Here is a 12,505-nt window from a genome sequence, read left to right as displayed (position 1 = left end):
AGAAATGACAGCTGGTATCAGGAGATATTATGTACACAAAGTGCCTGCTGCATTCTGTGTTTTTGTAGAAATTTGAAACTCCGTTTTAGCATCACTTGGTTAAAGAATTGAGGGAAAACTATACCTCTTATTTATTTATTTATTTATTTATTCATTCAGGCACATCAAAACTGTGACACTGTTTTTGATCAGTAGGTCTTGATGTACATTTTCGGAGAAAAGTGTCCAAATTTAGAATCTCAAAATAACAATACAAACTCAGCTTCAGACTTCGATGGGAATAACAACCCGACCTAAATTACAAACCTTAAATTATTCTTGACCTAATTCAGTGAAACTCAGCAATGCTTGAACAAAAACATTAACATTAATGTTGGGAATTAACATATTGGAAATTATTTAATTCATCTGGGAGGTTAAATGAAACCTAACCTTTTTCAGATTACCCACACAACAAAATCTTATTAAACAATTCCAAATAATACATGTGGACATGTGGATCACTGAGATTTTAAATGTCACCAGAGGGGGAAAAAAAACCAAAAACATATTTACACGACGTTTAACCAAAATCGTTTTCCCCTTTGAGAAGACAGTCGATTTGATGCAGCGGTGAACTGGAACCGAACCGAACCGTCCAGTTGAACGAATCACAACGTACCGCGTCCAGGAAGGCAAAATATCATAAACAGTCGACCACGGCTGTCAAATTAGTTTTGACAGAAAAACCATGACATGACATGACGCAGCAGTTTTTTTTATGAAAGTACAAGAAAAAAAAAGAACAGTGCTTTGCAAAAATATTCATATTCGTTTTTACAGGGTTTTAAAAAACAATATTTTAATTTTTTTTTTTTAATCATACATAGAGTAAGCCACCCCGATACTCTATATGTGACTTAAAGGTAACGCTGCACGTCATAGTGTCCCGCTCTGGTGATGATTTCCTTCAGAAAATTGACTGCAAAAAAATCATGACACACTGTCCAAATTTTAATTTGTAAAACCATTTCCTTTCCACTTCAAAAGCAATTTGTTACTTTGTTTTGGTGTATCATATCAAATTCCAATACAGTGTGGTTGAATGACGCGTGACCAAATGTGAATGTGTGTTCAAGAGGTATGAATAGGTTGGCAAAGCCTGTGGATGAAGGTAGCATGGAACATTCAGCAAGCTGGATAAGAAAAAAATAAGTTTCATTCATGAACCCAGGTTAAGCTCCTAACAATGTCTCTTGCTTTCTTGGGCAAAGTTAAACCATTCCTTCTTTTTACTGCAAAAATATTGGCGCGATAGTTCCAATAGGTAAATAGAAAAACTACGTTTACAATCTATAGTAGTCCAGCAGTAATTGGTAGAAGCGGCTCTTGCCAGCGAAAAATGGCGTTTACAAAACGCGCCATAGACATGAGCAGAAAAGGGAAGATAGTCACACAAGTCTTAACCGAAAACTGAAAAAGTTATTTTCTTTATTGTCCCATATTATAATTTTTTTTTCCATCATTTTCTCGAGCAGTTCCACGAACAGAGCGTAGTGAGAAGTTTATGTCGGATCCGTACCGTTCGTCTCCAATGTCTTCACAATCATTGGGGATACTCGCATAGAGAAAGTTTGGATTATTCAAGCAAAAGAACATGTAATGTGGTGCGCACATTTACAGGCAACATCCGGGCTCTTTGACCTTTGTATTCGCCCCAGTTTGGGTATTTAAAAATTCATGACGTAGCAAATAAGAAATGCTAAAAGCAAAAAAGTTGAGCTGTATCCAAAAACGTGTTGAAAATACATTTGCCAGCAGAAACGTAGGAGAAATCTTTCAAGCTGAATCTGTTGCCTGCTTCTTGATATTTCACAAAATAAGTTAAAATAAGTTTCATTAAAAAAAACTTATTAGTGTTACATATATAATATATAAGGCTTGTAGCAAGATTAGCTTAGTACAAAGTTCAAAACCAGGAGGAAACAGCTGCTTAGTCTTTTTTTTTTTTTTTTTTTACCAATTGCTAATAAATGTGCTAAGCTAACTGCATCCCTGCTTAGGCCAAGTTGCACATGAGGTAAAAGAACATCTTGAGGAACCTCACTTATAAAACCTGAAGAAAGCTGTTAGTTTAACCTAACAGAGAATGAAAACAGAAAGCAGCAAAATGTATCCCTTCCTCCAATTTTCAAATTTTTCACTAAGCTAACTTGCTAATGTACACTGCACACATTTAAGAAAAATATTGATATTGACAAATGTTGATAGATATTACAACCGCAAGTATCCAATTCAACACAGAGACAAGAAAAAGCGCAAACCACTGCAAATCTAGCATTTTCTGTTTCCAATCTGTATGCTAAGCTAGCTAACTGCCAGCTAACAGCCATTAAACTATAAATGTGATGTGGCTGAAGCATTCATGTTGGCTAATTCAGTTCAAGGAGACCACGTATTTTTGTTTTAAATATAAAACCAACTAATTTCTTTATGTCAAAACAGTAAAATTTTAACATACTTCTTACACATCACATGATTCGGATTAGTCATGGTGTTAGTGCTGGTATCGAGGTAAACCAAGGTTTCGAAAAAGTTTCAGTTTCACAATCTTCCATACCTTTTAAAATGTTTAAGGTTCTTTATTAAAGAAAGTGCTGGAGTGACCAGAATTTTTTCTGGTTACGTCAAGCATAGAGTGTAGCGCTCCTCTTCCCCCACCTCTTGCTTGCACACTGCCACGGAGCTGGCTTGAAAAGGCTCTTGTACTTTCCTCATGCTTACAAGAAAGACAAATTCGGCTGAATATTTATTTTTTCCGATTATGAAAAGCGTTTACAAAATCCTGCCTTTGAAACTAAAGGGAGTTCCATCCATCACTCGTAGGCTGTCGTAAAACTACAGTAGAATCGTACATGTCTGTCGAGTAGCTAACCTGAGGCTAGATAACCAAACACATATCCTGACTTATTAACCAGCTTGTTATGCAATGTTCTCTTGTAAGCTACAACTAAATTCTGAGGCTGTTTATTCCAGCCTTCAGCTGAAGATGGTGCATCACAAAGCAGCAATAAATAAATACCAAACATAATTATGCTAACAACAATCAACATCATGAGAATGAGAAACCAGTGACAGGATGTGAGAATAAAACTAACCAGGTAAGTAGTAACTGTCTTTTTGCATTGATTGAGTAATGATTAAAATAATGGTTCACCTTTTCAATAAATAAACAGAACCAATAAATATCTCCACCTTCATTCCTAAATGTGGCAGACTGCGACCAAATGTTAAAAATTACCGTAAAATATTATCTTGTAGGAGAGGGAGGGGAAGAAGTTTGTCGATAGGCTTCCACGGCTCACAGTCAGTAGCGGTGTGTAATGGCTCTGGGTAGCAACACGAAGCTGTTTTGGCTTGCTCAGTAGATTTTTTTTTTTTTTTTTTATGTGTTGGCCTAAGCAGGTTGATCAGAGTTGTTCAAATACTCAGTGAGCTTCACAAAGAAATTAACAACATACATTGCTGGTTTTATTCACATCAGGATAGAGTAGTAAGCAGTCAGAATATGAACTGTCAGTGAAAAGGAAAGGTCTCAGACACATTAGAAGGACACTTGATTGGAGCAATATCTGGTCTTCCCCCACCGAGAGCTTTCCGTGTTTCATGGCACTTCCCTCCCTGAGTCTTCACCTTCCTCGCTGTGTGGAACCTGCTGAGTCAGCTTGCTCCTTCTCTGTTCACCTCACTCCTTTCCTCACTTGGCACGTCCACAGAAAAATGGCCGTCAAATTCGTCTTCTTCCACTAACGGAGGCACGCTCTCAGAGGGTGACGACACCGCTGAACCCTGAGGGTGACGTCGCTCTGACTGCGTCGAGGAGCTGCTCTCCAGCACAGGAGGAGACACAGGGGAAAACGGCCCCACGGGCGAGTAGCGTTTCAAGGAAACGCCCTTCAGGTTAATTGCGAGTTCCAGAACCAGTTTCTTTGATGGTCGGCGGTGGAAGGGGGGAGCAGCAGCCGCCTGAGGGGCTGCTGGGTCTGACAGGGGAACCCCGCCGACGGGCGACGGTGCCTCAGAGTCAGAACTGTTCACAGAGTGCGGGGACAGTGGCGACGCGGGGCTCTCGGGCGCGCTGGCCTGGAGGTCGACCACAGCTGAACATGAGCCTCCGTCTTCAGACGCGTCTCGCGCAGCAGCAGCGGCCAGGGACCCCTCCTCCCTCACGGTGTTGTAGCTGTGGAGCCCCAGCGTGACCTGCGCGGGTTCGGCAGGATCCAGCAGGGTGGCGTGGCCCCTGGCTCGACCAGTGGGGCGGACCAGTCGGCTCCACAGCTGGCCGAGGCGCCGGCGGGAGGAAGAAGAGAAGGAGCGGCGGGTCGAGTGACGCCTGATCTGCCTGCGCATCGCCAGCCGCAGGTTCTGGAGCATCGACACCTGAATGCAGGGAGGAACGGAAATAAAGGTTATGTCTTGTGCTGTGTCACCGTACATTTCCACGACACAGACCTCATATGGTGTTACCTGGGTGGGGTTGTAGGCTGGGAAATCCTCCACCGGGGGGATGAGACCCTGGGCTATCAGCTGGCCGTAGGAAGGGGGGGCTTCTCTCTGAACAAACTCTGCCTCCATGCGAGTCATCTGAGTCTCAAACGCTCTGCAATTAGAGCAACAGTGAGAAACGAGACGACCTGTTTTATATTTAATTAATTATCATTTTTTATTTCCACCAGCTCCAGTTAAAAGTATTAGACTCAATCAGGTATTCCTGTGTATTCTGCCAAGAAAAAAAAACCATGTTGTACTAACAAAAAATAAATAAAGACAAAAGCTAAATCAACACTGATGCTGTTCCTTGCATAAGTATTAATTCTCTTTGACCTTTTCTTCACTTTGGTTCATTACAACCACATACGTCAGGATAGGTTTGTTGAAATGTTATGTGTCAAAAAGAAGGATCAATGATGAAATGCTTTAACACATAAAATGATCTGTTGCATGCATACAGTCCATGCAGTGGTGATCTCAAATGGGGGTCATGTCCCTCTCTTGAAACACCGGCTCCCCCAGAGAATCAGGTCAAAAAAAAGTCTTCTTCAATGAAAACATAAATTTAAAACCCAATAAACAAATAATAAACAAATAAATAATAACAAACAAAAGCAAATAATAATAATAATGGTAGAAAAACCAACCATCGTGCAAATGGAAATTATTGAGCTAGTTTTAATTTATCACGCATTAGTAAATCTAAGCCGTAGATTTACTGCTAAGGATTGCGATATCCCTCACCTGTACTCTCGGTTCCTCAGTGAGTGCAGCTTGAGGGCGCAGCCGAGAGCGATGACCAGCAACAGGCTGCAGACCAGGCTGCCGATCAGCGCCGCCGTGATCACCTTGCGGGGCACGGCGGCCAGGCAGTCCCTCTCGTCGCTGCCGTCCAGGCAGTCCTCCTGGCCGTCGCAGCGCCACGTCTCGAAGATGCACAGGTTGGTGCCACAGTGGAAGTTTCCGGGTTGGCAGTCGTAGCAGTTCTTCTCGTCCGAGCCGTCCGGACACCTCTTCTGGTTGTTGCAGCGCTCGGATGCCGCGTAGCACGCGCCGCTGCCTCCCTCGCACGGAAACTCCCCGTCCGGGCACGCGGCGCAGGCCTCCTCATCGCGGCCCGACGGGCAGTGCCAGTACCCGTCGCAGCGCTGGTGGTCGGAGTAGCAGCCCTGCTCGCTGCCGCACGGGTGCTCTCCGGGGAAACAGTAACCTTTGACCTATGAGGCGGAGGAAAGGATACGACATCAAATAAACGTATAGGCTTTGCTTGGCTACACAGAAACAAGTCATCATGACAACTGTGGCATAGGGGTGGTGATAAAGATGGACTGGATACAGATATATATGTATATAAATTTATTTAATAACTTAATAGATTATACTCTGCAAGTTATTTTTAAAATGCATAATAGTATTTTACTAACACGTGCAAAAAAGATTTACTAAGAAAGATAAAATATAAGATTATGATTTGGGAGAATCAGAGATTTAAAAAACAAAACAACTAAACAAACAAACAAATCTAATTATGGTTAGTTTCTAAGGGCACATTGACTCTCACATTGACTTTTGAGAGGAAGGGGTAGAATACATAAGATTTATTTTTTCTCATTTTTAGTTCAAACTTTTGTTTCAATCAACATGTGACATGTCCATTTTAAACTATAAAGGAATGAAATAAATAAATAAATAATAAATTTATTTAGTTGGGAGAAAGGGGTCATGGCCCCCACTAGTCACCCTCTTAGGGGCGCCACTGTGTCATGGAGCTTAGGAACGTCGAAGCACCTGATAGGTGGCGTTAAAGCCTCGCCCGGGGCTGTGAGGCTGCGCCATGTACAGGACACTCATCTGGCCCCGGCTGGACTCCAGCAGCGCTGGCCGCCGGTTGTTGTGATGCGACAGCACCTGCAAGAGATGCTCCGCCCGCTGCAGCAGGCCGTCGTAAACGTGGAGGGAATCCCCAGGCCCCAGCTGCAGGTCCAGCTGCAGCATGATGGGCTTGGGGTCCTGGGTGTCCAGCAGCCAGGAGCACCTCAGCTCGGTCACGGAACTCCGGTCGGTGTGGAAGAAGTCCGGCGAGGCAAAGGAGCCGTAGAAGTTCCTCAGCCGCTTGCCGCAGGTGGTGTCCGGACAACGCAGCTCGTCGCTCCCGTCGCGGCAGTCTCGGTCCCCGTTGCAGCGGAGCGCCGCGGGCAGGCAGCGGGTGGTCTGGGCCTCGGTGCACGGCAGGGAGCCTGGGGGGCAGAGGCTGGGGAGGGGCTCGGTGGGAGGCGGGAAGCAGCCGTGTTCGTCTGTGGCGTCGCCGCATTCGTCCTGGCCGTTGCATTTCCAGGAGCGAGGGAGGCACTTCCCGTTCCCGCACAGGAACTCGTCTGACTGGCAGCTGCTCTGACCGAGGTGACCTGCAGAGGGCAGAAACCCAGGCAGAGTCCAGCTGTGTGTAAAAACCAGACCGCTGTTCTACACTTAGCTTCATAAGTCTGGGCTCTCTGGCTGCCTCCTGGAGACGTCGACTCTGTTCAGTTTTACATTTTATCCAAAACCCAAGGTTTGGCCATGAAATATGTAGGACGCGAGTTCGACGTTATAAAGTTGATCAGAAATAGCCTTTGCTGTAAATAAACATTCTCCACTGACTGAGCACCTTTGTTCACTTCCTCCGCTGCCATTGCTAAAACTACAGGTCAGGCAGACTCTACAATTCTAAAACAGAAAATCGACATTGTCATTGACAACTTCTGATTCTGTTTGCTGATTGGTTCGGTAGGAAAAAAAATACTGGATGGAATCCAAGTAAACGAGAGGAATCCCAGACTGTCTATGAAGTGAGATTTTAATCTAGCAGGATTCAACAGGAAGGCAGTGACCAGGTCAGTGTGTAGTTCAGTGTCAGTATGAATCCAGTCGCTCTGTGAAGGTTTCAGCAGGTCAGAGGTAAACAACAGGCAGAATAATTACAAACTTCTTGCCAATTTATATATATCAAATATATCATTCAAATTCACTAGGGCTTAAATGATTAATCAGATTAATCGTGATGAATTGATTATTGAAATAATCGTCAACTAATTCAGTAACTAATGAATCGTTAACTTGAGCATAAACACAAAAAAGGCCACTTGAAACCAGAACTAGTGAAGTGGCAGATTTAGCTTCACCTGATTAAAATTCTGTAGAAAAAAAAAATTATAAAAAAAAAAAAAATTGAGCACATTTTTCTATTTAAATATTAATAGATTAACAAAAATAAAAATGTATCCTTTGCTAAAAATGATCAACTATACACTAAAAAAAATTATGTTATTAAATTTTTTACTTGATTAATTGATTAGTCATCAGAATGATTGATAGATTAATCGATTGCTCAAATAATCTTTAGTTGCAGCCCTGAAAGGCACGTCATGACGTTAAATATAGAAAAACATGCAATAATATCCTTTGAGTTTACACTCACTCTTTGCTAGTTTATCACATAAAATCCCAATTAAACACATTTAAGTGTCTGTTGTCATGTCTGGCTGTGAAGTGAAATATTTTGTGGAGTATGAATATCTTTTTTGCAAACTGGAGCGCAGAGAAAGTGTTCCCTTCTCACCTCTGATGTAGGAGAGACGGAAGCCCTGCGCCTGGCCCGCGCTGTTGCTCCCAGAGTGAAAGTAGAGCCAAACGCGCCCCCTGGTGGAAATAAAAGGAGGGGGCAGCACGGAACCGCAGAGCCTGGACTCTCCGCTGCGCGTCGGCGTCATCAGCAGCCAGTCCGCCGAGCATCCTCCCGACTCCATGAGGTCAAAGTTACGGAAGCTGGAGCCCAGGACGGATTGTGTTGGTGTTTTTTTTTTTTTTTTTTTTTTTTTTTTTTTTGTTTTTTTGTTTTTTTGTTTTTGCTGGGAGAAATTAAATGTTACTGCGCATGTGCAGCAGGGACCCTACCTGATGGTAATCACTTCCCCTGGACTCCGCTGGATGTGCCAGCTGCAGTTGAGGCCAGGCGGGTAATTTAGGGGCCAGGCCGGGCTGTAGAGGACCCCCCTCCGCTCCGTGTGGACCTCCACCTGCTCTGTGCAGGCCGCTGCAACACACCAAAACACTGAACCATTACCATAAGCAGGAAATCATAATATAATATATATTATATGGCGCTATTTCCCTCACATAAATGCATTTGAAAATGAATTGTAAAATACATTTTCTTATTAAGCAAAATGTCCTGCATGTGTTCTAATTTAAAATTTAAAATATATGATAAGGATTAATACAAACTAGCACAAATACAGAAAAAATTGCATTTGAAACTGTCCTGATTCAATAATTTTATAGTTTATCATCAAATATAATTAATAAAACCCTAAACTATTATTTTTAATTTGCCATTTATCTGTGACTGCTGTTTACCCCGTCTATGCTTTACATATATTTATTTTAAAAATATCTATATTTTTGTTAAAATACACATTTTAGTCCCTGTATATACACACCTGCATCTTATGCTTTAAGATATATAACATACAAGTCAAAGTCTGATCAGTAAATAGATTTAAAGTTCTAATTTTAAGTAGATTTACTGAAAATGACACTTAATGTGCTCAGCTGTGCCTACAAATATTTGAAACTAAATCTTTTCACGTTTTAAAAACCAACATGACAGATTTTGGGGACTACTGATCGCTACTAATGCTGCAAAAAACCCCAACAAAAAACTAAAAAAAAAAAAAACTCAAAATGTTATCAAGTATTTTTGTTGTTTCTAGTGAAAACATCTCAGTACACTTTAAAAAAAGGACAAAACTGACTTACACAGAACTTTTCAACAAGATATAGCAGCTTGCTCTAAATCATTTCTTAATATTGATTTAAAAAAAAAGTAGTAGTTTCACTGGCAGATTATTTCTCCTGTAGCAGGAAAAATGTCTTGCAAGTGAAATAATATGCAACATTTTTAATCAATATTAAAGAATTGTTTACTTGTCTTATTTACACTGGAAATTAAATCAAAAACACTTGGTAAGATTTATTCATTTATCTTTTGCAGTGAATGTAGATTGAAAGAGATCCAGAAGGAGTTAAATTGGCAACCAAGGCAACGGCATCTCTGTAGCCGTGGTGCCGTTGCTCCAGGGAGCAACTCCCCCGTCAGAGTGAGGCGGTGAAGTTTCAGCAGCCTCACTCAGGGATCCTGATGCTTCTGCAACAAACAGACGCCTCAGATTCAACCCGCTTTTCCTGAAAACCTCCCTCAGTTAGGTTTTCAGGGTAAGGGTTAGGGTCACTACCCACTACTTTAAAATCAACTTCTGTTTTTCTTCAAAGTCAGACGGTGAAACATCTGGTGCGCCACACAGAGCTGATGTTGGCAGATTTAAAAACTAATCCAGCTAAAAGCTTCTGAGCCACAACTCGAGATGTTGATTGGAGAATATATATGTCTGCGATAAAAAACGCCCAGAGATGGACTCGGTTCTGCCGAGGGTGTGTGAGCTTGTTTTTTTAAGGCTTTCACACTTTATCAGTGAATCAGCAGCAGAGTGAAGCTAGAGGAGTCTCTGTGTGTGTGTGTGTGTGTGTGTGTGTGTGTGTGCGTGCGTGTGTGTGTGTGTGTGTGTGTGTGTGTGTGTGGGGTCATTAAAAGCTAAGTGATGGATATCGACTAACACGACGTGTCTGGACGCGCATCGAGCAGGGCTGCAGAATGTGTTCTGTTGCCACAGCAACCCTGGACTCCTGCTCCCTCCGTTCACTCCATGTTGGCGGCGGCGGCGCCAAACGCCTCACACTGACCGACCGACCTGCAGAGCGGCGGAGGGAGGAGGATTTGGAGCTTGCTTTGCGACGGCCTAGTCAAAGTCCAGACAGGAAGCGGGAATGAAACGCTGCGACTGGATCGTAACAGAGCTGTGTAGATATGAATCAAGCGAAAGCTTCTGAACTGTTTTATGTACAGTACCTGATGTTCTTGTTTTTATGCAGTTTTAAGATAAAATAAAGAGGAAAGATGTTTTATGTTTGAACATGAGAAAAAAAATTATAAACTTTGATTTAAATTCTCATATTCTTCAAAAAATAAAAGTATCGCACAATTAAAAAAAATTAGCATTGAAGTACAGTTTGTTGTTTTCAAGAAAATAAAATAAACATACAAACATTTTTTCTTTTTAATGTTTTATTTTATTTTTATTTGCATTTGTCACCAGAGAGCCTCAGGGTGGAGGTCTTTTCATTTTTCATAATTCAGTCACACTGTTTCCTCCTTTAACAATCCAACACAGCAATGATCAGGAAGTAGCACACACTCATAATCAGCATAAATATATTACAGTTTGGTGATATTAAGCCACTCCAAAAAAAAAAATGGTTGGTTTACTGGCATAAACCTGGATTTTAATCACAACAGGGACGGAGTCAGGAGAAAACTGAGCCCAACACCCAAAACAACTATACTAGCTGTGAGGCATAGTGGTGGCTGCATTATGCTCAGGGTCAAAGTGGTTTCGGATTTGATAAAGCAGGGTGATTATACTGGCCAGTCGCAGTTCCAACTTAGCGATTTTGTTACAGTATTTAGTGACTGCTCAGACAAGAATAAGAACATAAAAACCTCAGCGAAAATTGGCTTTTTAAGGAAACAAAATCAGACGGTGAAACATCTGGTGCGGCACACAGAGCAGATGTTGGCAGATTTAAAAACTGCACACCAACTCTCTTGAAACTTTAACTGTGCTTAAAAAAACAATCTGTGTGTTTATATTTGATTATTTAATCCAAAAATAGATCAGTACTTCTTGGTTTTAATCATGAATTCCAGCTGTGTCCTTTAATTTCAGTTTAAACTGTCATTAAAATGCCATAAATGAAGCCGATCATGATGAGTGTCTGCTGTCTTCTGTCTTCAACTAGGAAGGTGTGTGAATCACTTATCTCAGTCACACACAGACCTCTAAAGAGCGTGTGTTGCAGCTTCAGCATCAACTCTATGGTCATTCCATTAAGGTGCAGAGACACAGAGACGGGAGGAGGAGGAGGAGGAAGAGCGGGGCTGCAGAGAGAGGCAGTGATGTAATGCTGATAGCAGCATCACGTTTGTGAAAGAGCATCCATGTTTCTACACTCGCCCTGATCATTTAGCCACCACAGATCAATGCTCTCGGCAGGATGATTGACACTGCTTCCTCCTGCAGATCACAACATGGAAACCTCTGAAGGCTCTGCACGGTGTCGGCGGCAGGAACACCGCTGCCCCGGGTTTATTCAGGTTTATTCAGGTGTGATTAATAAGAAACGCATCAGAAGCGGGTTCATTAAGCCTCCATGAATGGAAGGAACACGGGTATAAAAACGGGAGGTCTGCGCTGATGGATGGATGGATGGATGGATGGATGGATGGATGGATGGATGGAGAGAGGGAGGGAGGGAAGGAAGGAAGGAGGGATTGTTGTTTTCTCACCTGCACAGAGCGGGGCGCAGCGGCACAACAGCAGTCCGATCAGCGGCAGCAGCAGCAGCGGCGGTGGCGGCGGAGGCGGGGGCGGCGGCTGTGTCGTCCCCATGGTCCGCTCAGGATCCGGGGCTCCGCATCTGGGACGCAGCGAGGCTCCAGCATCTGCTGTCAGCTCCGACACGCCGCCGGCCGCTCCGCGCTGGGAACGTGCATTGTGTCCTTTGCAGTCGGAGCAAAGCAGGGAAAGAAAGACAGACTGCGCAAGTCACGCGGCTTCCGGTTCGACTCTTCAAAATAAAAGCAACACTGGAGGGGAAAAATATATATATTTCAACTTTTCAAATTAAGAGGCTGGATCATGGTGTTCTAACGCTGATGAACTATTGTGCGGTGTCTGCTGATTTATTTTAATTTAACTTTAAAGATACGTAATTAAACTTTCAAAAGCCTTTTAACTTTTCCACATTTGTTCACTTTTTCTTTTTACTGTGTTCGATAAATCGTAATATTTACATAAACAGCTGTTATTTTTAATTTTAA

General features: G+C 42.6%; 1 protein-coding gene across 2 annotated transcripts; it reads right to left on the bottom strand.

Moving 5' to 3' along the window:
- Positions 1–1,337: 1,337 nt before the first annotated feature.
- Positions 1,338–12,438, bottom strand: lrp3 (low density lipoprotein receptor-related protein 3). 2 transcript variants are annotated; one of them, XM_016666691.1, is made up of 7 exons: positions 11,972–12,438; positions 8,464–8,620; positions 8,129–8,334; positions 6,319–6,935; positions 5,275–5,747; positions 4,507–4,639; positions 1,338–4,419 (listed from the first exon to the last, which is right to left on the bottom strand). In XM_016666691.1, the coding sequence occupies exons 1-7, from the start codon at positions 12,072–12,074 to the stop codon at positions 3,700–3,702; spliced, it is 2,409 nt and encodes an 802-aa protein (XP_016522177.1). In that variant the 5' UTR covers positions 12,075–12,438; the 3' UTR covers positions 1,338–3,699. The 2 variants fall into 2 exon arrangements, with proteins under 2 accessions (XP_016522177.1, XP_007543202.1); XM_007543140.2 differs by having other exon boundaries at positions 8,464–8,602; positions 11,972–12,437.
- Between the last annotated feature and the right edge of the window lie 67 nt (positions 12,439–12,505).

Source organism: Poecilia formosa, unplaced genomic scaffold (assembly GCF_000485575.1).
Source record: "Poecilia formosa unplaced genomic scaffold, Poecilia_formosa-5.1.2 Scaffold775, whole genome shotgun sequence".
In the NCBI taxonomy this organism is placed as follows: Eukaryota; Metazoa; Chordata; class Actinopteri; order Cyprinodontiformes; family Poeciliidae; genus Poecilia; species Poecilia formosa.
The sequence above is the reverse complement of the archived record's forward strand: the minus strand, read 5'-3'. Positions and strand labels throughout refer to the sequence as shown.

Excerpts from the sequence above, each read along its gene's own strand:
- lrp3 (XM_016666691.1), bottom strand. The coding sequence starts at position 12,074 with ATGGGGACGACACAGCCGCCGCCCCCGCCTCCGCCGCCACCGCCGCTG. Across the intron at positions 4,640-5,274 it reads CTGAGGAACCGAGAGTACAG|AGCGTTTGAGACTCAGATGA; the intron begins GTGAGGGATATC and ends CTCTAATTGCAG. Across the intron at positions 4,420-4,506 it reads CAGCCTACAACCCCACCCAG|GTGTCGATGCTCCAGAACCT; the intron begins GTAACACCATAT and ends CCCTGCATTCAG.